The sequence below is a fragment of the Oncorhynchus keta genome, chromosome 3 (assembly GCF_023373465.1).
Source record: "Oncorhynchus keta strain PuntledgeMale-10-30-2019 chromosome 3, Oket_V2, whole genome shotgun sequence".
NCBI lineage: Eukaryota > Metazoa > Chordata > Actinopteri > Salmoniformes > Salmonidae > Oncorhynchus > Oncorhynchus keta.
The window spans coordinates 13,576,839-13,602,548 of NC_068423.1; the positions used below are offsets into that span (position 1 = coordinate 13,576,839).

A 25,710-nucleotide genomic window follows, 5' to 3' on the forward strand; every position below is an offset into this window, starting at 1 on the left:
AATCTTTTGTAACTAGCTGGAATCTCTTCTGGATATGAGATCTATGCCATGTTTAATCTTCAAATGATTATTTAATGGATTTCATTCCACAGATTAGTCAGTTCATAACCCCTGCTACTCTTTAACTATACAGTATATGGACTATAGACTTGTATATTGTGGGGTCTAGTAAACAAAGTGTCAAGTATGTGATTATATCACTGAAGGGTTCAGCTGCAGATGAAGACACCACTCATTTGTGCGTCATGAACAATCAGTGCATTTTATTTTCCATCACAGTACAAAAATAAATTAAAGTAAGCAGAAACAAACTGAGAAAAGTTCAATTGGAGCAATGTATTTTTTGTCTTTTTCAAAATAACATATTTGAACAGCTCTAATTAACCCCCCACCCCCAAAAATTACATCCCAGTCCCAGTAGTCTATCAGTGATCACATCCCAGTCCCAGTAGTCTATCAGTGATCACATCCCAGTCCCAGTAGTCTATCAGTGATCACATCCCAGTCCCAGTAGTCTATCAATGATCACATCCCAGTCCCAGTAGTCTATCAGTGATCACATCCCAGTCCCCGTAGTCTATCAGTGATCACATCCTGTCCCAGTAGTCTATCAGTGATCACATCCTGTCCCAGTAGTCTATCAGTGTAGAGTATCCTCTTTTCCACTTCCTCTTTGTCATAAGAAAACAAAATTCACACATTCTTCTGTACAGATGAACTCTCACACACTTGCGCTCACATGCATCATTGAAATGCCCCCTTTTCATCTTCTTTAACACCCTTTTTTTGTTCTACAAAGTAAGCAACAAGATACTGAAATCGAAGTCGACTGAAATGTTCAAACATAATCACTTTTTTTCTCTTTTTTTTGTAAGGTTTTTCCAAGTCTTTCAAACAACTAGTCAGTGATGCAAGTGGCAAAAAATGGCACATTTGAGTGAGTTGGGGCGAGTGAACAGTCAGAGGGTCAAGATTCCCCTGCTTTTGACACCTTACCCCAATGCCCTGCTTTTTCCCCAAAGCAGTAGCCCATCCAAAGTGTGTGTCCCTCCTACTGCGCTACACACAACAACCCATTTCCCATTGCAAGGCACAATGCCACGGTACCGCTCCACAACCATGTCCATTTGCACCATACATTTTTCTCTTTGACTCCCACTGATACAGCAGAGGAGAGAGATCTATCATATGTCAACCAACAGTCCCCAAGAACAACCTTCATCACATGACAGAAGAGAATAGCCTTTTGTGGGCATGGAAAAGACATACAAATGAAAATGGTATTTATTCGCTGCATATGACTATAACCATTTTGCGTTTCTAGAAAGAAATTTGAGAATCAACTAATGAAAGAAAGCATGCGGAGTTTCTCACTGTTGAGGTGATAAAAAGATGGCAAATACTACTTTTTATTTGCTTGTTTTTATGTGCATTATTTTCATTTGTTGTTTTCTTTTCCCCCAAGGTCCAGTTAAGTCTCTGTACTGTATACTATAGAAAACATATTCCTGTTCATCTGTGGATTCAATTCGACATATCTCTTACAACATATAACAGTGGTTGACAGAAAAACCTACCACCTCCCTTTATCTCAGTTATTGGAGATGCTATCAGTTCTATAATCTTTTCTAGCCTCTACAATTCTTCAATGCAAATGATAGCCATGTATCTTGACTGCTCCGTAAACTCTCATGTAGATGTAGTCCAGGTTGCCATGGTGTTCTTATTTCCCTCTATGCTCTTCCATTTATCCTAGTGGCTTCAGCTGATTTGCAAACCTGATTATCTCCATGGAGGTCAACTAGAATCTAACCTGACCATAGCCTCATCTCCTCCCCAGCTGAATACATTGTTCTCTTAGATTTGATTAATATTGGCATGGAGAGATTACACCAGGGGAGGCTGTCTGTAAATGTTTATGCTGTGCCACTGAGTGGTTTTGAGTGAAATGCCCTGCCATTGGCTGATGGTTATGTTGTCTTGTTGATATGTGGAGCTGGGTGGTGTGTTGGGTTTGGGATTGCTCTGTGCCTAGGGTTCTAAGGGTTCTAGGGGTGCTAAAGGTTCTAAGGGGTTTTGTCTTTACTCAAGGTCTCTCTGATGTGTTGGTTACTTTGTCGATGGTCAGATTTTCATTGGTTGTTAATCTAGGGTTAATCTATAGCTTATTCCATGGAACATTCATTTGCAACAACCATCAATCTTCATTCCCACCATATCCTGTAATTTGAAAGAGACCAATTGATCATTCATTCACGATCTTTTGATTACAAGGGATGTGCCAAGAGAACATAAAATTACAATAAATTAAGTTCACTCAACATTTGGACATCTTTCGCTGTGTTTTCAGACCTACAGGATTTTCATCAAATATATGGCACTAGTTAAACATTTGTTAATGCTGAATGTCTTGTAGCACAATATGGACCTTCATTCCCAAGTGTTTTTAGACACAACCATCAGACAAAAGTACAAAAGAAGTCCTTGGTAAACAAATAGCCTATTTAAGCAAGCATAGCTAAATAAACTAGTTATCACTTTGTTCACAGCATTCTCTAATGCAGATGCAGTTAAGTCATTCCTGCCCTCCAAAATTGCATGGCACACGTGCATTAGGCTATTATTTCGAAGTTAAAAAAAAGAAAAAGGGCAATAGATAAGCCTCCCTGGGCTTGAGACTTTGAACATCCATTTATTTTTTTCTGAGATGAAAATAAAGTAGGTCTTTCTTAACATGTAGTGTGACCGACCATCAAGTGTTGTGTCTTTAGGTTGTACTGTAATTCCTCATGTCCTGTTGTGTTGTGGTCAAAAAAATCCCACAATGCAATGCAGGCTTTTTTTCAAATCCTTCTGAACCAATCTTTCTCCACCAAACCCCTCTCGCCAAGTCACAAAAAATAAACGCACAACATGAATCTGCATCGGTGGCCCCACTTTTCCTTTCAGGTCAAATCATGTTTACGCTGCAGCAGAGCTGGGTGTTCACTTCAGTCTGAAGAACCAGGGTTGCAGCTTGTCTGTTCATCCATGATGTGAGTAGTAGCCCAGTCACACAGTAGGCAGTGCATCTCAGACAGTCAGCAGCTGGCTGGTCTCAGTCCTCTACACATTCATAGCTGCAGATTTGTGTTCCTTTTCTACTGTTTTTTTAAATTGTGTATTATTGTTGGTTTTGTATTTTTCAATGTTTTTATATACATGTTCGTAAACAGAGGATGTACCCAAGTCTGGCATTTTTTTTTAGGTGTCAAAAGCTTTCATTCTTAGGTGCAGTGAAAATACAATCCTCTTTCCTTTCGAAAAACATTAGTTGGTTTTAAGATAAATTGAGATAAATAATATTTTTACCATAAAATGTCATTTGTTTTTAATCAAACTGTGTTCTCATGTCCCTCTTCCAGTGAACTGTTGTAATGTTAGCTGTTAAACATGCTTATAATCAAAAACTTTTGGGGTATATCTATGCCAAATTAACCCTTATATCAACCCTCAAAATTAATCTCTTCCCATCAAAACTTCCCCACTCCCCTCTTCCTACTCCCTCAACCAATCCCCCTCCCCCATTTTGAAATGCCAGACTGGAGTAGGCCCCTGCCCCCTCCCCGGCCCCTCTCCCCAGGGCCCTCACCGGTCCAGACCAATGAGCAAGCGGCTCCTCTCCTCCTCCTTCTGGCTTTCGTTCTTCAGGTCGGCAAACACCTGGGTGAAATAGTGCGGGTCCGAGTTGATCTGAAGCATCTTAGTGCTCATCAGGTTGATGATGGACAGGCAGCGGTCCCAGAAGATGTCCCTGGAGCTCTCCACCAGGAAGGGTTTCAGTGGGTAGGAGATCTCGTTGCCCATGTAGGAGTAGGACAGGTAGAGGCAGGTGAGCAGCACGGCCTGCAGCTCATGTTCGTTTGCCACCTCAGAGGATACCACATCACGGCACAGCATGTAGACAAACACCACGTTGGCCGGGGTGATGAACCCCTGGTCTTGCCAGCCCTGGAGGAGCAGCGAGCGGTCCACGCTCCGCAGCCACAGGACCGGGTCGGTGGGACACATGTGCTTTAGTCTGTAGCAGCGCCGGCACAGGAACTCACCCAGGCAGCGCAGCAGCTCGCTGGTGGAGGCCTGGACGATCACTCTTTTGGGCGTGCCGGGGGCCGCATTGGAGTTGGTCAGGGGGGCCTTCTTGACCGACGAGACAGCGTTGTTGGAGCTCTTGACGAGGGCTGGGGTGCTCTGGTCCTGGGTGAAGGTGGACAGGTTGGCACAGGACTGAGACTTCTTCAGGTTCTCGTTGTTGAGATGGGTCACATTATTCTGATAGGTGGTGTTGGGCTGCACCTTCTTGGAGCCCTTTTTCTTGGCTGACACTGCCACGATGCGCTTCCATGGCAGAACGTTGATGAGCGAGTGACGCTTCAGGTTCTTGTCTTTGGCATTCTTGCTATTCTGAACAGCTGTGTAGTGGCCCACCGTGGCTGGCCCATCTTCGAAGAGGGACGCCTTCCTGTAGCTTGGAGAGAGAGACAGAACGGTTCCCATGGTGACCGAGTAGCAATTTCGTTAGTGGATGACAGACCAGAGAGAATGGCAGGGGAGATCCTGAGGGCCTCAATGCTTCTGATCTGGGAGACCCTGGCTACAAGCGTGGGTTCTTCTCAGGCATCTAATGCCACGGTAGGTCCTGATAGGAAGGTACGTGCTGGATGGATTAGGAGTTGATCTGAGCAGATTCTCTCTGGGCACTTAGCTCTTCTTCTCATCTGGGTCAATAGTGCCTGTGGAAAACAAAATGCATGGCTTCAGTAGCTAGTAGTTACATGTTCCCACTTTCATTGTATCATTAACATTAAGGTTGTGTGTACATCATTTTGTTGTTGAAAATCAGATATCTCGGCTGTGATTGCGATATTGATTTTACATTTTTGTTAATCCAAAGATATTTCAATATTTCTTACTAATTGAAGATAAAGATGAATTGTTTGGCGACAAGCATTGATTTCAAATCTGATATGGTTGTGTAAATCGGCTGCTGTCCTAGGTCCTGAAATCAAGCGTCTGCGTTGTTCTAATAAAGGAGCATGTCATAAAAGGATGCTGTGAAGGCTATGTTGAGATATCTTGCTTGTCTCTAATAATTCACAGGAATGACCAAAACATCCAGACATGCTTTCATAAATGTGTACACAGTAAATTCTATATCGACAAGTGCTCGGTCATCCACATTGAATAGTCTAATTAGCTGAATTGATTTTAATTTAAAAATACATAGGTGAATGTAGGGCCTATGCCAGGGAATATTATGATGTCTCTTAGCGCTCAGCAAATCAGACAGCAATGACAACAAGCTAGTTGAGGCAACAACACTGCTTGCTTCCTGACTATCCGCATAGTAAACCGATGTAAAAACATCTCTATACCTTTCAAACAAATCTAACAGCCGCGCAATTTACAGCAACGTTTACCGTGGTCTCCTGTTGAATTGAAATCGAGAGCAGGTTAGCTACTTTCAATCAGATTTCCCCTTAACTATTCATACCGATTATAAAAAGATCACATCTGGCTCATCAATTGTTGATTAAGGCATGCCCATCTTTCAGCCCATATCAAATTTCTCTTCTAAGAATAATGCTTTTCTCGAAGCTCACATCCTGATTTACATGAACATAATTTCATTCGATTGAAGCCTAACGAAGGATGCATTCCTGCTCATATAGTTGGCTGGCACCTTCCATTTCAAATGGAAACCTGAAATGTAAACACCTTTATGTGAAGGTCGCCTTTGATAGCCTAAATCATCCACTTTTAAAACGAGGTTTGTAATATAATCCGAATGTAAACGAATTTGTATAATGTTGTATAACAACATTTGCATCTTTAGGCTAGACTAATAATGTGTCTACAGCTCATGATGTGCGTTGAGAATTTTTTAAAGATTCAGCCGTAACCGAAACAGCCACAAAAAAAACTTTCAAGCAGGCTAGTCGAGTTGTTAGAAAATCTAAAATATGTTTTGCTATTTTACGTGTTAATTGAAAGATCAAGACAGTTTGTTTAGCGGCAAAGCTTTGAGTCAAAGGCTGTTATTGTGGTTGTGTACATAGGCTGCTGTCCATGGTTCTGAAATGAGCGTCCGCTTGCTAATAAAGGTGCAGAATTCTAAAGAACCGCTTTGACATGACTCATGTTTATTATGGTGCATATGGGTGGCCTCGTGTTATGCAAAGTGTTATTCAGAGAAATATAGAATACCTTCAAATTTGGCAGCATAGCCAATGTTTCTCAGTGACGTGTCGCCTATATTCTTACATGTTGATGTTTACAATAATTCAGCAGGTTATCCTTCGAAATAGGTTACGATATTAGACACATTATAAAATAATATAAAAATATTATACTTACTTGATATTTTTCCTCCAGTCAATGATGGCTTCTTTAACAGTAACAGCTAATTCCTTTGATATGGTGCACATCAAGGTGAAACCTTATTAACCATCTTGGAAAAATGCGGTTAAAAAAACACCGTACAATCCAAGAAAAGAAAAGGCGTTAATCAAGCCAGAATATCCGCACACCTTGACATAGTCAAGGAATCGCCAGTCTCTCTGCTGCGCAGGCGGTAGGTAAGGCAACTATGGAACGGATGCTGATATGAAGATGTGCATTTGGTCCTCAGCGCAAGAGATACGGGTTCGAGGGTTTCTTTGCGCTCTCACTAGCTTGTGGCTAGTGAAAGGATGGCTGGTGTAAAAAAGGAGAAAGGCAGTGGTCGGGCGCCACTCTGTGCTCTGTCCGTGGTGCTGTAATTTGCAGCTGTGTGTGGCTGCAGTCACAAAGGCTGTTTGTAATAGGTGAATTACCCAATATATCTTGTAGCCTATATTCACTAGTGTTTTAGTGTGTAGTGCACTGTCCATTTATTTTGCTGATACAGCGCAGCGGGGATAGGCTACATACAGATTTGCAACCCCGCCCCATCACAACAAACATTCAATGAACTCAAAGCACAATGCACTCAATGAACTGAAATCCATGTCTTGAAAAACAATTCATGGTTTTCAGCATGTAGACTAGGGTTGTTTCAATCACACAATACAAGTAGGCCTAACCAATAAATACATGTCCACATGAAAACTATTTGTATTTACTAATAACATACATGTTAGATCGCATTTAAGCTATTAAAACGAGGGGCATACGTAACAACGTAGCTTGGGGATAACCTGATATTTAAAAAAAACAACAACATGTATTTAGGCCATTTATTTGAAATTGTGCAGGATGAAATCTCTTCTGATGCACCATCCCGTTTTAAGTGTCTAGCTGTCATTGTACAGAACTAATAGGCGTGTATTAATTTACCATAACATCCTACCATTTTAATAAACACATGATCCAACAAATTCCTATAGTCTATCATCCAGCTCAATGTTCACTTATTTCATGAACAGACCACTTTGGATTAAATAGGCCTGTAAGGCCTACAGTATAAATTATGAATGGGGGTCTCAGGTAAAATGACCATGACATTCTGCTACAGTTTATTTGATAAGATGAGTCAGCATGACAAAATAGGAACATTGTGCTATAATGTATATCAACTGGTTAATGTAAAATACTGAACTACAATCCCCAGAAAGTATATTTGGCTCCCTCTCGTGATGTATCCGAGTAGCTCATTTACGTATTTCCTATCGCATTCTTGACTGTTGTAGGCAGGCAGCTTTTGAATAGGTAAGATGGCGGCTGCGGCAGTGGTTGAGTTTCAGAGAGCTCAGTCTCTTATTAGCACGGATCGTAACGCCTCTATTGATATTCTACATTCTATTGGTAAGTGATGTTTGTAGGCGTTCAGACGAGAATGTCTCGTCTTATTTTTGAATTTATGCTTGATTTAAGTCATCGCAAAGGCAGTTTTATACACTGACAAGAGCCGGTTTGTGTGTCGTGCTGACTCACTGTAGAATCGTGGGGTTGCTAGCTAGCTAGGTAGTCCCTGGATGTCTAGCTAGGCCATGATGAACTGGAAAGAGACGTTAACTAGCTAACTATTTATGTTGTCTTTATGAAACAGTATCGCAATACAATTCAACGTTACTATTTAGCTAACGTTAGTCAAGCACCCTATGTTATAGCTAGTTAGCCAGCCAGCTAGCTAGTTAGCTAACCAAGATCCATTCAATTCTCAAGTTCATTGATGTAGCTATGTCATTTTGGTGTTTACAATATAGCTTCCTATATACTCTAACAGTGAGATCAAGTTCACTGTTCATTAAGTTAACGTAGCTATCGTTAGTTAACGGTTAGCTAGCTAGATACCTAGCTTTTGTTGACAGTTCTGTAGCTAGCTTTGTACTAGCATGTGGCTGTCCAAAAAATTGCCTTAGTCACAGGGCCTCAGTTAGCTGTTGACTTGTTAGCCTCGTTGATCCAGATAAACAGTAACTCAGGAAAATGACAATAAGGAACACAAACAATAGTTTAGAATAGGAGACTGTCAGTGTATGTTAAATAGTCAATGTGAATCAGTGCATTATTTTCCTTGTCCCCACAGTGAGGAGAAATATCCAGGACAGTGATGAAGAATCCGTTCGGGTTAAAGAACAGAGCATCCTGGAGCTGGGGTCACTCCTGGCCAAAACAGGACAGGCTGCAGGTGAGACTCAAAACACCAAACACATAATCTGGTCTATTTGCCTGGCTGTTGAACTTGAGGAACTTGGTGGTGATTCATCCAGTAACTGCACGATGATTCACTGTATGTGCCATTGCCTAACTGTTCTGTAGTACACTGGTTCCCAACCTTTTTCGGCGGTTACTGTCCCACCACCTGATTTCCCCCCTTGCCTGGATGGTACCCCTGAAGAATCACCTTGTGCATTTTACCAGTAAAAAAAACCTATGCTCTTATGATTCTTCTCAAGGTAGGTAGCCTAGTGGTTAGAGCGTTGGGCCAGTAACCAAAAGGTTGGTGGATCGAATCCCCGATGCTGACAAGAATCTGTTGTTCTGCCCCTGTTCCCACTGTTCCTAGGCCGTCACTGTAAATAAGAATGTGTTCTTAACTGTCTTGCCTAGTTAAATAAAGTACCCACAGTGGGGTCCTAGTACCCCTGGTTGGGAACCACTGCTGTAGTACACAAGAACTGCTTATGAAGCGAATGTCACTCGTTTGACAGTAGACAACAGAACCTTGGACAGATATATGCTTACTGTTGCTATTCATTTAGCCCTATTTTCTGCTGTGGTGATTCTTCCAGAGTTGGGGGGTCTGCTGAAGTTTGTGCGGCCGTTCCTCATCTCCATCAGTAAGGCCAAGGCGGCCCGGCTGGTCCGCTCCCTGCTGGACCTCTTCCTGGACATGGAGGCAGCCACAGGCCAGGAGGTGGATCTGTGTCTGGAATGCATTGAGTGGGCCAAGGTGGAGAAGAGGACCTTCCTCAGGCAGGCTCTGGAGGTAAGCTGGCCTGGGTGTCTTCTTCACCTAAAAGACAAGCTATTGTTCCTATGCGGTGGCGTTTTAGTTTGGAGACTGAAATTCATGTGGTTATTTTCAACACATTTCCCTACCACCTCAGAGTGATATGATTAATATTTTTTACACTATACTGTGAGTGTTGCAATGTCACCTTTATCTTCCCCTTTCTCCAGGCCCGCCTGATTTCACTCTATTTTGACACCAAAAGATACCAGGAGGCCTTGGCGCTTGGTGAGTGACCGCTCCATTTGAATGGACTGACAATATTATCCCTCCTAAATGAGCTTAGCATCTGTCTGAGCAGGGAGGGCTAAGAATTGTGCAATGCTTGGATATGTTTACCCATAGCTATGTAGCAGAACTCAGTATCCCATTATCCTGGAAGCTTTGTGATGAGGAGTCAAACAATTTGAGTCATGATGACATTGAACTTTGATATTCCTCAACACCAGGGTTGTGGACCACATACTGTATACAGAAGCTGTGGTATCTCCAAAGTAAGGTAGATTGTTTCTCTGGTGTTCAGGCACCCAGCTGCTCCATGAGCTGAAGAAGATGGACGACAAGGCGCTGCTGGTGGAGGTGCAGCTGCAGGAGAGCAAGACGTACCACGCGCTTAGCAACCTGCCCAAGGCCCGCGCCGCCCTCACATCCGCCCGCACTACGGCCAACGGAATCTACTGTCCCCCCAAGCTGCAGGCCGCCCTGGACATGATGTCAGGTCAGTCCCAGTGAACAAGCCTCCATCTAAAGCCTCCCTATAGTGTTCTTCAATTGCTTAGAAACCAATGGTAGCTTAAGCTGTTGTTTTGGCAGAAACAACAGAATAGCATCCACTCAGAGCTCTTGTATGCATTTTGTTCAACTGATAAAATAATCTATGGAACTGTAAATCAATCAGAGGGCTTATGTGCACAGTGTTTATCCATTTACCAGACATTTCAGCGAGTCATTAATCAGGTTTCCATCCAGACTTTTTATGAGTAAAGTACATATTGGATAAAAAAATGTCACTACGGGCCTGGTGGAAACGGAACATTTTTCCGTAAACTTTCCAAATGTCGAAAAAAACTAAATACGCTAGACAAAGTGGGATCTTTTTGTGTCAGTAAAATGAATTAACATGAGAAATGGCGGTGGAAATGCTATAATAACTATCGTAGTAACCTTGTAGTCGCGCGATATGTTGTTGTGTGGACATCCAACTAAGACTAAGGAAAACATTCAGGCTACAGATGAAATAAGTTATGAACTTCACAGGTTGGTGAAAGTGCACAGTGATGAGTTTGATGCTCCTTTTCAATAAATATTCAGGGTCTAATTCTGGTGACATAATGATCGATGCTTAGTGCGGCAGGTAGCCTAGCGGTTAGAGCTTTGGGCTAGAAACTGAAAGATTGCTGGTTCGAATACCCGAGCCGACATGGTGAAAAATTGGTCTGTGCCCTTGAGCGAGGCACTTAATTAACCCTAATTTGCTCCAGGGGCACTGTACTACTATGGCTGACCCTGTACAACAACACATTTCACTGTATTTATCTGGTGTATCTGACAATAAAACATTTATTTCTATTTATTTGCTTGCAATTTGACAAATAAAATAATCTCACTCTTTTGTCCATAATAATCTCATGTAGTAGGCTATTTTCTACTGTATCTGCGAGCTGTTGGCTAGAACGCACGTGCCAAGGTCAGAGTGGGCACATTAAATTATGAAGTATTTTGTCTGTCCACTTTGTTATGTTTTGGACCCCAGTAAGACTAGCAGTATGACTAGCTGTTACTAGTGGGGATCATGGGGATCCTAATAAATATAACACATTTTTACAAAACCATCAGTGGAGTTAAAAATGTGATGGAAACCCATTTAAATTGTGTTTTTTATTCCTCACATGGAAATTTAACAGCAAAAGTTATTTTTATGTGCACTACGTCACCCACAGCCTTTTCTCTTTAAGTTAATTTGATGGAAACATCTCTGATGGGAAAATGCTCCTTCTTTTTAAGCAGATTTGAGAATATTCACATAAAAATCGGTTGCTAATTGGATGGAAAACTAGTTTCTGTCTTCTTCATTTGTAAAACCCAAATATTAGTTTACGGACCCAAATGAAGAAGAGCTGTGTGTTGAGGTGGAAGAGTGCCATGCTTAGTGTGAACGACTGACCGTGCTTCCTCACCTGCAGGGATCGTCCATGCGGCTTCGGAGAAGGACTGGAAGACTGCCTACTCCTACTTCTTTGAGGCCTTCGAGGGCTACGACTCCATCGACCACCCTAAAGCCATCACCGGTCTCAAATACATGTTGCTCTGCAAGATCATGCTTAGCCTGTGAGTGATACTACCTCCTTGCTGTGTTGCAATGATATGAAGCATACAGGTACGGCTTGGTTGACCCTCTGTTGCTGTTCTCTTTCAGACCAGAAGAGGTGCAGTCCCTGATTAGCGGAAAACTGGCCCTGCGGCATGCGGGCCGACAGGTAAGAACCCACGATTTTTGTGGGGGGCAGTTGGGCGGTCTTTCTCAAATTGCATTGTGTAATACGTTTAAATTGGTTGGTACCTGGCTGACCGTGGTCACTTCCTCCCTCACTCTGCAGACGGATGCACTGAAATGCGTTGCACAAGCCAGCAAGAACAGATCATTAGCCGACTTTGAAAAGGTAAGACCTTCCTTTATAGCCCTCATTTTTGCTGCTATGTTTGTTTCTCTGAGGATCTCTATTGTGCCAGGCCCATTTGTGTTCTCCCTTCTAACCCTCTTCTCTTCCTCTCCTCCTATTCCTCCCTTTATCTTTCTAGGCCCTTACGGAATACAAAGCAGAGTTGAGGGACGACCCCATCATCAGAACCCACCTGGCCACGCTGTATGACAACTTGCTGGAAGGGAACCTTATCCGTGTCATCGAACCCTTCTCCAGAGTACAGGTACAGAACGTTAATCTGGGTACAGTTAATATTGCTTTTTTTCTTCTTCTTTTTTTTTGGTGAGGCTAACCACCCTTAAATCGTAATCCTTTATGGCGTTGCTTTCCCCCCCAGATTGAACACATATCAGGTCTCATCAAACTTTCAAAGGTATGGAGGTTTCTTCTTTAATATCTTCATATTTGAAGTATCCAGTCCTGTGGTACAAGAGTGACACATCGGAAGTCTTCTATCCCGTGATACATGTACAGCTCTCAATGTTGTCAGTAATCAGTGGATATGTTTCATTTCCCTCAGGCGGATGTCGAGAGGAAATTGTCACAGATGATCCTGGACAAGAAGTTTCATGGTAAATTGCCGGTTTGGTTGGTACCAGCCTGGTATAAACGACTGTACCATAACTCTACTTGTGTTGCGCTTCTTTCGTTCAGTGAAATGTAAATGTCGTCTAAAATGCCTGTATGACTCATTATAGGGATCCTGGACCAAGGCGAGGGTGTCTTGATCATATTTGACGAGCCACCTGTGGACAAGACTTATGGCGCGGCCCTGGAAACTATTCAGAACATGAGCAAAGTTGTGGACTCGCTTTACAACAAAGCGAAGAAGCTAACATAGGTAGGGCTCCTCAAGAGAGACATGTCACATGTTCTGTCAGATTGCACAACTCACTGCAATCCTTTCAAACAGCAAAGGAAGACTTTTTTAAAACCACTGTGCTTACTTGTAGATCTTGTCTTTTTCGTCCTCAGAACAAATGGCGAGACCACAGCAGCACAGTGGCGGATGTGTGTGTGACCAGCGTGTGTAACATTTTAAGAAAGGGACAAGGGAGAGTGACAAAACAACAAGTCCCACAACAAACTGCAACAAAAACAGGATTCCCGGTTCCCCCTCATGAAAGTTCCCCCTCAATGGACAATTTCATAATCTCTTCTTCTTCTCCTTTTTTTCTTTTCTTTTAGGATTCTGTTAAAATCTCATCGGCCACAGCAGGCCATCAGGGAATATTGTACAACCACAAAATATTAAGAAAGATTAAACACTTTTATCTCCTGTAGAATAAAGATTGGGCTTATAAAGCCTCCAGCTGACTCCGTTACCACCCACAAAGGTGCAATATCGACCACAAGCAAGCGCCACCAATCACGCTTCTTTTACATGCAGGGACAAGGCTTTTGGTCAAGGCGGTCTCCCCCATCCCCTCTGTTCATATCTTTCTAAAGCACATGGTTTTTAGCTAGTTGGAGGTAGGTTAGAAAATATTGGGATATCCCGGCAGTTACATTTGGTCAAAGAGCTCCCTCTAGCTCTTGCTGTTCTCATCATATCCATGCCAACAGTCAGTCCAATTCCCCTACATGACATTTCAAATGGTTGTCAACCTCACTTCATTCGGATTGCATTTGTTTTGTAACTAAAATAAATTGCCTGACAACATTTTTTGTCCCCTTAAGTACATAGAGCAGAATGGATGCCATTTCACAATGCCAGTGGCCCCTTTCCGGCCCTCTGCTTTGCCTCAACGTTTGGCTGCAACATCATTTAGGGGTATAGAAATGTGAGATTTATTGATTTGCCTCTGAGCGTCTGTGTGAACCGAAGTGAACGATTATCCATTGTTATTGCCTAGCCCTAGTGTGGTATGCTAGTAACCAAACAATTGTTTCGTTTCATTTGTCATTTTCAAAAATAAATATTTTGTATTTTTAATGTTTTTGTCTGCCTCTTGGAAAAAAACATCACTGACCGTGGTCAAGTTCAATTGGGCTATTTTAGCCCTCTGATGTGCACAAAGCCCTCTGATGTGCTCTTGTGCTGAGGTAATAGGGGTAGGATGTTGGGTGCCCATTGTTGGATTACTGACTTCAGTTGATTTAGATTCCAGTGTCGAAATGAAGGTCTAATAGACCAAGGCCTTGGAAGTAAATGTCTGCTAGGACTAGCAGCTTCAACTGGGTGGTGAATAATGAATGCCTCCTAGTTGCTTACTGGGTGGAAGGAAAGAGACTAAAATGAAAGGGAAGAGAAGTGTATGCAGTAGGAAGAATCCCTGTCCAATCAACTCTGGGATTACCATGTTGTGAACTGCATTAGAGGGTTATGAATGCTGTATAGGAGAACTGATGGCGTTCTGTATGGTCTTTACTCCTGTTGGGCAAATGTTCCTGTGTTGGAAAATGGCCTCGTCCCAAAGGGCATTAAAACACCATTTCAATGACAGCTTTGGATTGTTTTTTTTTATTATTGTTTTTTTTTTACAGATGTACAATGTAAACATTTTATGAACCTGTTTGTGAAATGAAATGTGGTCATTGAGTTGAAAAGGGAAGGTTATGGATTCTGACATGGTGTTTATGCACTGGATAAGACCATGATATTCTGTTTTCGCTCAAGTTTTGGTTCAGACGGTTCATCATTACGTAGAGTTCATGACTTCTGTTTCTTGTGCACCAGAGTTCTCCAATATTAAAGTGCCATAAACTGCACTGAAGTGAAATCAAGCTTTTTCCCCTCTTGTTGTCAGTGAAGCATTTCAGTGTTTCAGTATGTGGACAAAAAGCACAGCCATTAAACACTTTCACTAGTGGAAGTCCCATTTCAAGGATGTCCACATCTCTTTATCTGTTACATAGGGCCTATATGTGTAAATCCATTAATTTTGAGACAAACGATTTTGACAAAATGCAATTTTAAACTAAAAGCTTGAGGTGAATAGATGCCATGTACATGTAGGTATAACATTGAGCAGAAACATGATGGACCTATTTTATTGTTTACAGAAAGTGCCCAACATTTTTATGAAAAATAGAGTAGATATAACACATCTACCATGGCCCCTCAAGCAACTTTTTGTGTATTTTTATTTTAAATGTATATTTGACAGGTATGTAATATAGCCCCTAAAGCCATCCAACCGCTTCACCCAGTTTTCCAAACCCAAAAAAGTATTGTTGCTTGTTTTGGATTTCTATACACATCAATATCAAATGTACAAACGGTTTTTGCTGACCAACAATTACCGAGTATATCTGATGTTCAGATGAGTTCAAAATAAATCTCTTTTTTTTCCAAAAATGTTTGAGTTCTCTCTTCTGTTTTAGTGTTTTGATGATGGATTAGTGATGATCAATGGATCAGCCTATTTGCAATAAGGTATTCACTTTTCCATTTGACTTTTCAAACATATTACCAACATATTCAAATTATGATGACATATTTTCATTAAAAACGTTATTTTGATTAATGTATTCGTACTATTTCATCCTTCCACGAGGTATAGTCCCGACACCAATCATTGTTGCTATTGACGCGACAGTCGTTCGTTCTAAATGTTCCCTTGTCATACTGACTGGCAACGGTCTTATCCCTTGCTTCCTAGCTAGCCAACTACGGCTAATTTACAGTCACGTCAAAAAGTGCAGCCAGAATAACCGCAAAGTAGCTGCATGTTTAAGCCGTTTTCGTCTGACATTTATTTGGAGACCATAACAATGAGCTAATGAGGCACGATTTCGCCTGGCATAGAAAATGTGCTCTCTCGTCAGGACACTGTTGTTCAGAGGAGCTATCCAACAACACAGCTAACACAACAACTTAGAACTGAAGCTGGAAAGACTGCAAACTAGCTGCACTTCGTTTAGTTTTACCTGTTTTCAATTGAGTCAATTCAATTGACTTTTCTCTATATATACATAAAAATGATGCCAGCTGATTCATGATTTCGACTGGCTGAGAAACGCTGCCTTCTCTGTCGTCCTGATACCTACACTTTCATTACTATGGGACAGTTGTAGATAGAATTTGAATATTGAAACAATGTTGCAAATGCCGGGGAGACAGACAATAAGGTTTATACAAATCTCCCCTGTAGAAAACGAAATGTTAGTCTAAAAGAAATGTGAGATAAAGTCTAGATGCTTTTTATAGCGGAGAGCAAGTTTATAACTTCCCTGCCTAGGCTGATGAGACTGTGGATTGCGCACTCAGATGAAACAGAGTAAATAGCCATTTTAATGTCATAGATTTAGCCGGTGGTCATTTGTGTATTATAAACTGGGTGGTTCGAGACCTGCATGCTGATTGGCTAACAGCCGTGGTATATCAGACCGTATACCACGGGTCAAACAAAACATGTATTTTTACTGCTCTAATTACGTTGGTAACCAGTTTATAATAGCAATAAGGCAACTGTTAAGGCTTGCGTCAATCGAATCTGGTATCAGGATAAGTATGACACTGAGTCACCGAATTGCATACTATGTACTTTTTATTAGATAAGCAATAAGTGGTAAATGCAATTTCCGTATATACGGGCTCACTGTCACACCTCGCAGGGCAAACAGAGAACTGACTTGTTCCTGACAAAGTTATTATAATATACTCTGACAGAAGTAGTTCCTGCTTCCGAGCCGGCCTGTCAGAGTAGAGACTGGGCGTGGTTTAAACTCACTCAGCCTATTGTTGATTGTTGGCATACGAGCTGGCGCTTCAGCGGTCAGTCATTGTAGTTGTGTAGAATATCTATGCGCCCATGCACTCGATACAGTTATCACACACCTGGCTCCTGTTATCTAACAAAATACCATTTGTTCCCTACACTATGTTCTGTATGTGTCCGTTTTTATGTTATTCTGTATTTTTCCATCACGAGAAAGGCCCATGGCCCTGAAACTGTTAACAATGTTTTTTATTTAACCTTTATTTAACTAGGCAAGTCAGTTAAGAACAAATTCTTATTTTCAATGACGGCCTAGGAACAGTGGGTTAACTGCCTGTTCAGGGGCAGAACGACAGATTCGGGGGTTTGAACTTGCAACCACTAGTCCAACGCTCTAACCACTAGGCTACCCTGCCGCCCTATGTTGCATAACACATACACCCACACAAGCCAACAGCAAATAATATTCCATTACATATGATATGGTAACGGGGATATAGTGCATAACACAGAACCTCACACAACTTGGGGGTTTGTGATATGGCTGTGATATTAACTATCAAAAGTAAATGTAATTGCTAAAATATACTTAAGTATCAAAATAAAAGTATAAATCATTTCACATTCCTTATACTAACCAAACCATATGGGATAAGTGTATTATTTTTTTTAAACAAATTAAGGATAGCCATGGGCACACTCCAACACTCAGACATAATTTACAAGCTAAGCATTTGTTTTTAGTGAGTCAGTCAGATCAGAAGCAGTAGGGATGACCAGGGATGTTCTCTTGAGAAGTGCAGGAATTTGACAATTTCCTTTCCTGCTAAGCATTCGAAATGTAACAAGTACTTTTGGGTGTCAGGGAAAATGTATGGAATAAAAAGTACATTATTTTCTTTAGGAATGTAGTAAAACTAAAAGTTGTCAAAAATGTAAATAGTAAAGTCGAGTACATATCCCCCCCAAATACTTAAGTAGTACTTGAAAGTAGTTTTACTTAAGCAATTTACACCACTGTGTAAATGTACTTATTGTATCTGTGGATTACTGGCAAAGATGCCCAGTGAGTTTGTACAGAGAGGAAGAGGTGAAGCGCGAGGGATAACTGGGCCCAAAATCTGCATGTGGTGTTTCTTATTTTTTCTCACCAAGCGGATTGTTTGAATGAAGCTCAATTATAGTGTTGAATTTGGTCCCCAAAAATGTAATGGTGTATTTAATATGTGAGGCTTATTTGATCTAATATAAGTTCCGTAATGCTTAGGTTGTTAGGAATGCCCCGCTACAAGGTTTCTTCCTGCAGGTAGTCACTGAGTCTGAGGTGCTAGAGGGGCTCCTGAAACTTTACTCCAAAAAAACATCTGGGTCAGATGGTTTAGACCCTTTATTCTTTACGGTTGCTACCCCTATCATCGGCAAGCCTATCTCAGACCTTATTAACCCGTCTCTCCTTTCTGGGGAGGTTCCCATTGCTTGGAAGGCAGCCACGGTTCGTCTTTTATTTAAAGGGGGAGATCAAGCTGATCCTAACTGTTATAGGCCTATTTCTATTTTGCCCTGTTTATCAAAAGTGTTGGAAAAATGTGTCAATCAACTAGCTGGCTTTCTTGATGTCTATAGTGTTCTCTCTGGTATGAAATCTAGTTTCCGCTCAGGTTATGGATGTGTCACTGCAACCTTAAAGGTCCTCAATGATGTCACCATTGCCCTTGATTCTAAGCAATGTTGTGCTGCTATTTTTATTGACTTGGCCAAAGCTTTTGATAGGGTACACCATTCCATTCTTGTGGGCTAAGGAGTATTGGTGTCTCTGAGGGGTCTTTGGCCTGGTTTGCGAACTACCTCTCTCAAATAGGGCAGTGTATAATGTCAGAAAATGGCTGTCTCAGCCACTGCCTGTCACCAAGGGAGTACCCCAAGGCTCAATCCTAGGCCCCATGCTCTTCTCAATTTACATCAACAACAAAGCTCAGGCAGTAGGAAGCTCTCTCATCCATTTATATGCAGATGATACAGTCTTATACTCAGCTGGCCCCTCCCCAGATTTAGTTTGAAATGCTCTACAACAAAGCTTTCTTGGTGTCCAACAAGCTTTCTGTACCATTAACCTTGTTCTGAACACCTCCAAAACAAAGGTAATGTGGTTTGGTAAGAAGAATGTGCCTCTCCCCACAGGTGTGATTACTACCTCTGAGCATGAGGTAGTCACCTCATACAAGTACTTGGGAGTTTGGCTAGACAGCACATTGTCCTTCTCTCAGCACATATCAAAGCTGCAGGCTAAAGTTAAATCTAGACTTGGTTTCCTCCATCGTAATCGCTCCTCTTTCACCCCAGCTGCCAAACTAACCCTGATTCAGATGACCATCCTACCCATGCTAGATTACGGAGACATAATTTATAGATCAGCAGGTAAGGGTGTGCTCGAGCGCCTAGATGTTCTTTATCATTCTGTCATCAGATTTGCCACCAAATCTCCTTATTGGACACATCACTGCACTCTATACTCCTCTGTAAACTGGTCATCTCTGTATACCCGTCGCAAGACCCACTGGTTGATGCTTATTTATAAAACACTCTTAGGCCTCACTCCCCCCTATCTGAGATATCTTCTGCAGCCCTCATCCTCCATATACAACACCTGTTCTGCCAGTCACATTCTGTTAAAGGTCCCCAAAGCGCACACATCCCTCGGTCGCTCGTCTTTTCACTTCGCTGTAGCTAGCGAATGGGAACAAGCTGCAACAAACCCTCAAACTGGACGGTTTTATCTCAATATCTTCATTCAAAGACTCAATCCTGGACACTCTTACTGACAGTTGTGGCTGCTTTGCGTGATGTATTGTCTCTACCTTCTTGCCCTTTGTGCTGTTGTCTGTGCCCCTTAATGATTGTACCATGTTTTGTGTTGCTACCATGCTGTGTTCTCATGTGTTTCTGCCTTGCTATGTTGTTGTCTTTAGGTCTCTCTTTATGTAGTGTTGTGTCGTCTCTCTTGGCGTGATGTGTGTTTGTCCTATATTTCTATGTTCAACGGAACGACTTGATTAGTGTAGTGTCAACAACGCAGCTACTGCCAGCTAGCCTACTTCAGCAGTACTGTATCATTTTAATCATTTTAGTCAATAAGATTCTTGCTACGTAAGCTTAACTTTCTGAACATTCGAGACGTGTAGTCCACTTGTCATTCCAATCTCCTTTGCATTAGCGTAGCCTCTTCTGTAGCCTGTCAACTATGTGTCTGTCTATCCCTGTTCTCTCCTCTCTGCACAGACCATACAAACGCTCCACACCGCGTGGCCACGGCCACCCTAATCTGGTGGTCCCAGCGCGGAGTTCCAGGTCTCCGGTAGCCTCTGGAACTGCCGATCTGCGGCCAACAAGGCAGAGTTCATCTCAGCCTATGCCTCCCTCCAGTCCCTCGACTTCTTGGCACTGACGGAAACATGGATCACCACAGACAACACTGCTACTCCTACTGCTCTCTCTTCGTCCGCCCACGTGTTCTCGCACACCCCGAGAGCTTCTGGTCAGCGGGGTGGTGGCACCGGGATCCTCATCTCTCCCAAGTGGTCATTCTCTCTTTCTCCCTCACCCATCTGTCTATCGCCTCCTTTGAATTCCATGCTGTCACAGTTACCAGCCCTTTCAAGCTTAACATCCTTATCATTTATCGCCCTCCAGGTTCCCTCGGAGAGTTCATCAATGAGCTTGATACCTTGATAAGCTCCTTTCCTGAGGACGGCTCACCTCTCACAGTGCTGGGCGACTTTAACCTCCCCCACGTCTACCTTTGACTCATTCCTCTCTGCCTCCTTCTTTCCACTCCTCTCCTCTTTTGACCTCACCCTCTCACCTTCCCCCCCTACTCACAAGGCAGGCAATACGCTCGACCTCATCTTTACTAGATGCTGTTCTTCCACTAACCTCATTGCAACTCCCCTCCAAGTCTCCGACCACTACCTTGTATCCTTTTCCCTCTCGCTCTCACCTAACACCTCCCACACTGCCCCTACTCGGATGGTATCGCGCCGTCCCAACCTTCGCTCCCTCTCCCCCGCTACTCTCTCCTCTTCCATCCTATCATCTCTTCCCTCTGCTCATACCTTCTCCAACCTATCTCCTGATTCTGCCTCCTCAACCCTCCTCTCCTCCCTTTCTGCATCCTTTGACTCTCTATGTCCCCTATCCTCCAGGCCGGCGCGGTCCTCCCCTCCCGCCCCGTGGCTCGACGACTCATTGCGAGCTCACAGAACAGGGCTCCGGGCAGCTGAGCGGAAATGGAGGAAAACTCGCCTCCCTGCGGACCTGGCATCCTGTCACTCCCTCCTCTCTACATTTTCCTCCTCTGTCTCTGCTGCTAAAGCCATTTTCTACCACTCTAAATTCCAAGCATCTGCCTCTAACCCTAGGAAGCTCTTTGCCACCTTCTCCTCACTCCTGAATCCTCCCCCCTCCCCTCCTCCTCTCTGCAGATGACTTCGTCAACCATTTTGAAAAGAAGGTCGACGACATCCGATCCTCGTTTGCTAAGTCAAACGGCACCGCTGGTTCTGCTCACACTGCCCTACCCTGTGCTCTGACCTCTTTCTCCCCTCTCTCCAGATGAAATCTCGCGTCTTGTGACGGCCGGCCGCCCAACAACCTGCCCGCTTGACCCTATCCCCTCCTCTCTTCTCCAGACCATTTCCGGAGACCTCCTCCCTTACCTCACCTCGCTCATCAACTCATCCCTGACCGCTGGCTACGTCCCTTCCGTCCTCAAGAGAGCGAGAGTTGCACCCCTTCTGAAAAAACCTACACTCAATCCCTCCGATGTCAACAACTACAGACCAGTATCCCTTCTTTCTTTTCTCTCCAAAACTCTTGAACGTGCCGTCCTTGGCCAGCTCTCCCGCTATCTCTCTCTGAATGACCTTCTTGATCCAAATCAGTCAGGTTTCAAGACTAGTCATTCAACTGAGACTGCTCTTCTCTGTATCACGGAGGCGCTCCGCACCGCTAAAGCTAACTCTCTCCTCTGCTCTCATCCTTCTAGACCTATCGGCTGCCTTCGATACTGTGAACCATCAGATCCTCCTCTCCACCCTCTCCGAGTTGGGCATCTCCGTCGCGGCCCACGCTTGGATTGCGTCCTACCTGACAGGTCGCTCCTACCAGGTGGCGTGGCGAGAATCTGTCTCCTCACCACGCGCTCTCACCCAGGGCTCTGTTCTAGGCCCTCTCCTATTCTCGCTATACACCAAGTCACTTGGCTCTGTCATAACCTCACATGGTCTCTCCTATCATTGCTATGCAGACGACACACAATTAATCTTCTCCTTTCCCCTTCTGATGACCAGGTGGCGAATCGCATCTCTGCATGTCTGGCAGACATATCAGTGTGGATGACGGATCACCACCTCAAGCTGAACCTCGGCAAGACAGAGCTGCTCTTCCTCCCGGGAAGGACTGCCCGTTCCATGATCTCGCCATCACGGTTGACAACTCCATTGTGTCCTCCTCCCAGAGCGCTAAGAACCTTGGCGTGATCCTGGACAACACCCTGTCGTTCTCAACTAACATCAAGGCGGTGGCCCGTTCCTGTAGGTTCATGCTCTACAACATCCGCAGAGTACGACCCTGCCTCACACAGGAAGCGGCGCAGGTCCTAATCCAGGCACTTGTCATCTCCTGTCTGGATTACTGCAACTCGCTGTTGGCTGGGCTCCTGCCTGTGCCATTAAACCCCTACAACTCATCCAGAACGCCGCAGCCCGTCTGGTGTTCAACCTTCCCAAGTTCTCTCACGTCACCCCGCTCCTCCGCTCTCTCCACTGGCTTCCAGTTGAAGCTCGCATCCACTACAAGACCATGGTGCTTGCCTACGGAGCTGTGAGGGGAACGGCACCTCAGTACCTCCAGGCTCTGATCAGGCCCTACACCCAAACAAGGGCACTGCGTTCATCCACCTCTGGCCTGCTCGCCTCCCTACCACTGAGGAAGTACAGTTCCCGCTCAGCCCAGTCAAAACTGTTCGCTGCTCTGGCCCCCCAATGGTGGAACAAACTCCCTCACGATGCCAGGACAGCGGAGTCAATCACCACCTTCCGGAGACACCTGAAACCCCACCTCTTTAAGGAATACCTAGGATAGGATAAGTAATCCTTCTCACCCCCCCCCCCCTTTAAGATTTAGATGCACTATTTTAAAGTGACTATTCTACTGGATGTCATAAGGTGAATGCACCAATTTGTAAGTCGCTCTGGATAAGAGCGTCTGCTAAATGACTTAAATGTAAATGTAAATGTTATTTATTCATTTATTTAAATTTTTTAATCCATCCCCACAGGAGGTCTTTTTCCTTTTGGTAGGCCATCATTGTAAATAAGAATTTGTTCTTAACTGATTTGCCTAGTTAAATAAAGGTTAAATAAATACAAATAAAAATGTGCTGCTATAAATAGGACATGTGACATCCCGGCAACTTTGAAACAATGCACTTTATATCAGATTTGTGCCTTTAAAGCAACACGTATCTGCCCCCTCATTGGCTGGAATGGTCCCACTTGATATTGCCTCCTCCCGACTTCCTTCCATTTTTATTTTTTTCATTTGAGTATCTGGTCAAAGATTTCGTCGCCAACGTGTACGTGATGACATCACTTCAGAAGCAACGTCGATCCCGCCCACTTCATTTTTCAAGCCTGTAGTGGAGTTCAACGCACGATTGTGCTGACAGCAGTGTTGGGAACTTTTATGCTGAATTGCATTTGAAAAACGACAACAAACACCAAGATGGCCGGCCGGGTGAGTTTCTTTTAAGTAAATGGCTTTAGTTAAACATATTTACACATTGGCGAGAATGATAACAATGCTGTGTTTTAAGGATTTTTCAGAATCTGCTACTACCTCTAACTCACTAGCCTGTGTGGCAGAGCAATTTACGTAATTCAAATCTTAGCCCGGAAGACCGAGTATTTTATGCCCAGTGTCCACTGCGAGCATACCTCAGTGACTGCAAGCCATGCAATATCTATCTTGCTAGCAACACAATGCGAGTACCGGTGCGTGGGTAAAAGAACTGGGGAAGCCAAGCCAGAAAAATAAAGCCATATTACAACCTATGTGTTGTGATAGTTGCGTTGTTTACTCTATAACCTGTTCGTTCATATGCCTTGCCACTGTGATATAGACCTAAAGTTGAGGCAATAAGACACAGTGCCAGAATAACTTCAACCACACCGTTGTTTCATCACAAAACAACATCTGTCCGGTGAAGTCCACAAAAGCATTTAGCATTTTTCAGACTACTTAAACAACTATCGATTGAACCATGGAGAGTTACCCGAAAGTTGCAAAGAAAACAGGAGCTGCCTCCACTATTCCAGCACCATTTCAACTCAATATTTCAACATCATCAAATCACTTATGCTTATTCTAATACAGTGACAACTAAAATATACCAAAAACAATTTGGGCCAATCAATGTAAACTAATATGATGTAGCTGTCCATGGTACTGATTTCTCTCTGTGTGTGTACGCAAGTAGAAAAAACATGTTCACTCACCCTACTTGTAGAGAAATGCCAATTAATGCCATCCTGTCTTTCAATTTGCCGAACCGGTCTATGACTGTCATACAGTACCCCAAGGCTCAATCCTAGGCCCCACGCTCTTCTAAATCCCGCCTGCCAAGGTTTAACAGCTGGATAACTTGTTGAGTAGCTTTTATGACCAGTCTAGCTAGGTACACTACATGGCCAAAAGTATATGGACACCTGCTCGTCGAACATCTCATTCCAAAATCTTGGGCTTTAATCTTGAGTTGGGCGATTAGGCCTGGCTCGTAATCGGTGTTCCAATTAATTCCAAAGGTGTTCGGTGGGGTTGAGGTCAGTGCTCTGTGCTGGCCAATCAAGTTCTTCCACACCGATCTCCAAAAAAACATTTCTGTATGGAATGGTAACAATGAAACAGTAAAGTGTCTTCCTCAAACTGTTGCCACAAAGTTGGAAGCACAGAATTGTCTAAAATGTCATTGTATGCTGTAACGTTAAGCTTTCCTTTCACTGGAACTAAGGGGCCTAGCCTGAACCATGAAAAATAGCCACATAACATTGTTCTTCCTCTACCAAACTTTACTGTTGGCGCTATGCATTGGGACAGGTAGCGTTGTCTTGGCATGATCCAAACCCAGATTTGTCCATTGAACTGCCAGATGGTGAAGCGTGATTCATCACCCCAGAGAAAACATTTCCACTGCTCCAGAGTCCAATGGTGGCGAGCTTTACACCACTCCAGCCGACACTTGGCATTGCGCATGGTGATTTTAGGCTTGGGTGCTGCTACTCGGCCATGGAAACCCATTTCATGAAGCTCCCGAAAACAGTTATTGTGCTGAAATTGCTTCCAGAGGCAGTTTTGAAACTCAGTAGTGAGTGTTGCAACCGAGGACAGATGAATTTTACGCGCTGTGCTTCAGCGTTCGGTGGTCCCGTTCTGTGAGCTTGTGTGGCCTTCCACTATACGGAAGAGCCGTTGTTGCTCCTAGACGTTTCCACTTCACAATAACAGCACGGACAGTTGACCGGGGTAGCTCTTGCAGGGCATAAATTTGACAAACTGACCTGTTGGAGATGCCAATTCGAAAGTCACTGAGCTCTTCAGTACGGGCCATTCTACTGCCAATGTTTGTCTATGTAGATTGCATGGCTGTGTGCTTGATTTTATACACCTGTCAGCAACGGGTGTGGCTGAAAGCCAGATCCACTCATTTGAAGGGGTGTCCACGTACTCTAGTGTAGATACTCCCATGCCCACACACACTCGTACCAGCAGGGAAGTGACATTGAAATTGCCAACTGCTTGGAAAGAGGCACAACCG

General features: G+C 43.4%; 3 protein-coding genes across 4 annotated transcripts in view; 2 read left to right on the forward strand and 1 right to left on the reverse strand.

Moving 5' to 3' along the window:
- Positions 1 to 3,591: 3,591 nt before the first annotated feature.
- Positions 3,592 to 6,878, reverse strand: cdk5r1b (cyclin-dependent kinase 5, regulatory subunit 1b (p35)). Its single transcript, XM_035750109.2, has 2 exons — positions 6,397 to 6,878; positions 3,592 to 4,772 (listed from the first exon to the last, which is right to left on the reverse strand). Exon 2 carries the CDS (start codon positions 4,534 to 4,536, stop codon positions 3,628 to 3,630), a length of 909 nt encoding a protein of 302 aa, XP_035606002.1. The 5' UTR covers positions 4,537 to 4,772; positions 6,397 to 6,878; the 3' UTR covers positions 3,592 to 3,627.
- Positions 6,879 to 7,683: 805 nt separating this feature from the next.
- Positions 7,684 to 15,647, forward strand: LOC118367090 (26S proteasome non-ATPase regulatory subunit 11B-like). The gene is made up of 13 exons (XM_035750122.2): positions 7,684 to 7,824; positions 8,549 to 8,650; positions 9,255 to 9,451; positions 9,646 to 9,703; positions 9,999 to 10,193; positions 11,659 to 11,803; positions 11,892 to 11,952; positions 12,073 to 12,135; positions 12,275 to 12,400; positions 12,515 to 12,550; positions 12,698 to 12,749; positions 12,876 to 13,018; positions 13,153 to 15,647. Exons 1-12 carry the CDS (start codon positions 7,734 to 7,736, stop codon positions 13,016 to 13,018), a joined length of 1,269 nt encoding a protein of 422 aa, XP_035606015.1. The 5' UTR covers positions 7,684 to 7,733; the 3' UTR covers positions 13,153 to 15,647.
- Positions 15,648 to 23,464: 7,817 nt separating this feature from the next.
- Positions 23,465 to 25,710, forward strand: part of LOC118367095 (vesicle-fusing ATPase) — a 40,387-nt gene continuing 38,141 nt past the window's right edge. Inside the window, exon 1 of one of the 2 annotated variants that reach the window (XM_052490330.1) lies at positions 23,465 to 23,633. In XM_052490330.1, coding sequence (XP_052346290.1) covers positions 23,622 to 23,633 — 12 coding nt within the window. In that variant the 5' untranslated portion in view covers positions 23,465 to 23,621. The remainder of the gene's footprint in view (positions 23,634 to 25,710) is intronic. The other variant, XM_052490331.1, reaches the window with a different exon arrangement.

Excerpts from the sequence above, each read along its gene's own strand:
- cdk5r1b (XM_035750109.2), bottom strand. The coding sequence starts at position 4,536 with ATGGGAACCGTTCTGTCTCTCTCTCCAAGCTACAGGAAGGCGTCCCTC.
- LOC118367090 (XM_035750122.2), top strand. The coding sequence starts at position 7,734 with ATGGCGGCTGCGGCAGTGGTTGAGTTTCAGAGAGCTCAGTCTCTTATT. Across the intron at positions 7,825-8,548 it reads TGATATTCTACATTCTATTG|TGAGGAGAAATATCCAGGAC; the intron begins GTAAGTGATGTT and ends TTGTCCCCACAG. Across the intron at positions 11,953-12,072 it reads TGCGGCATGCGGGCCGACAG|ACGGATGCACTGAAATGCGT; the intron begins GTAAGAACCCAC and ends CTCACTCTGCAG.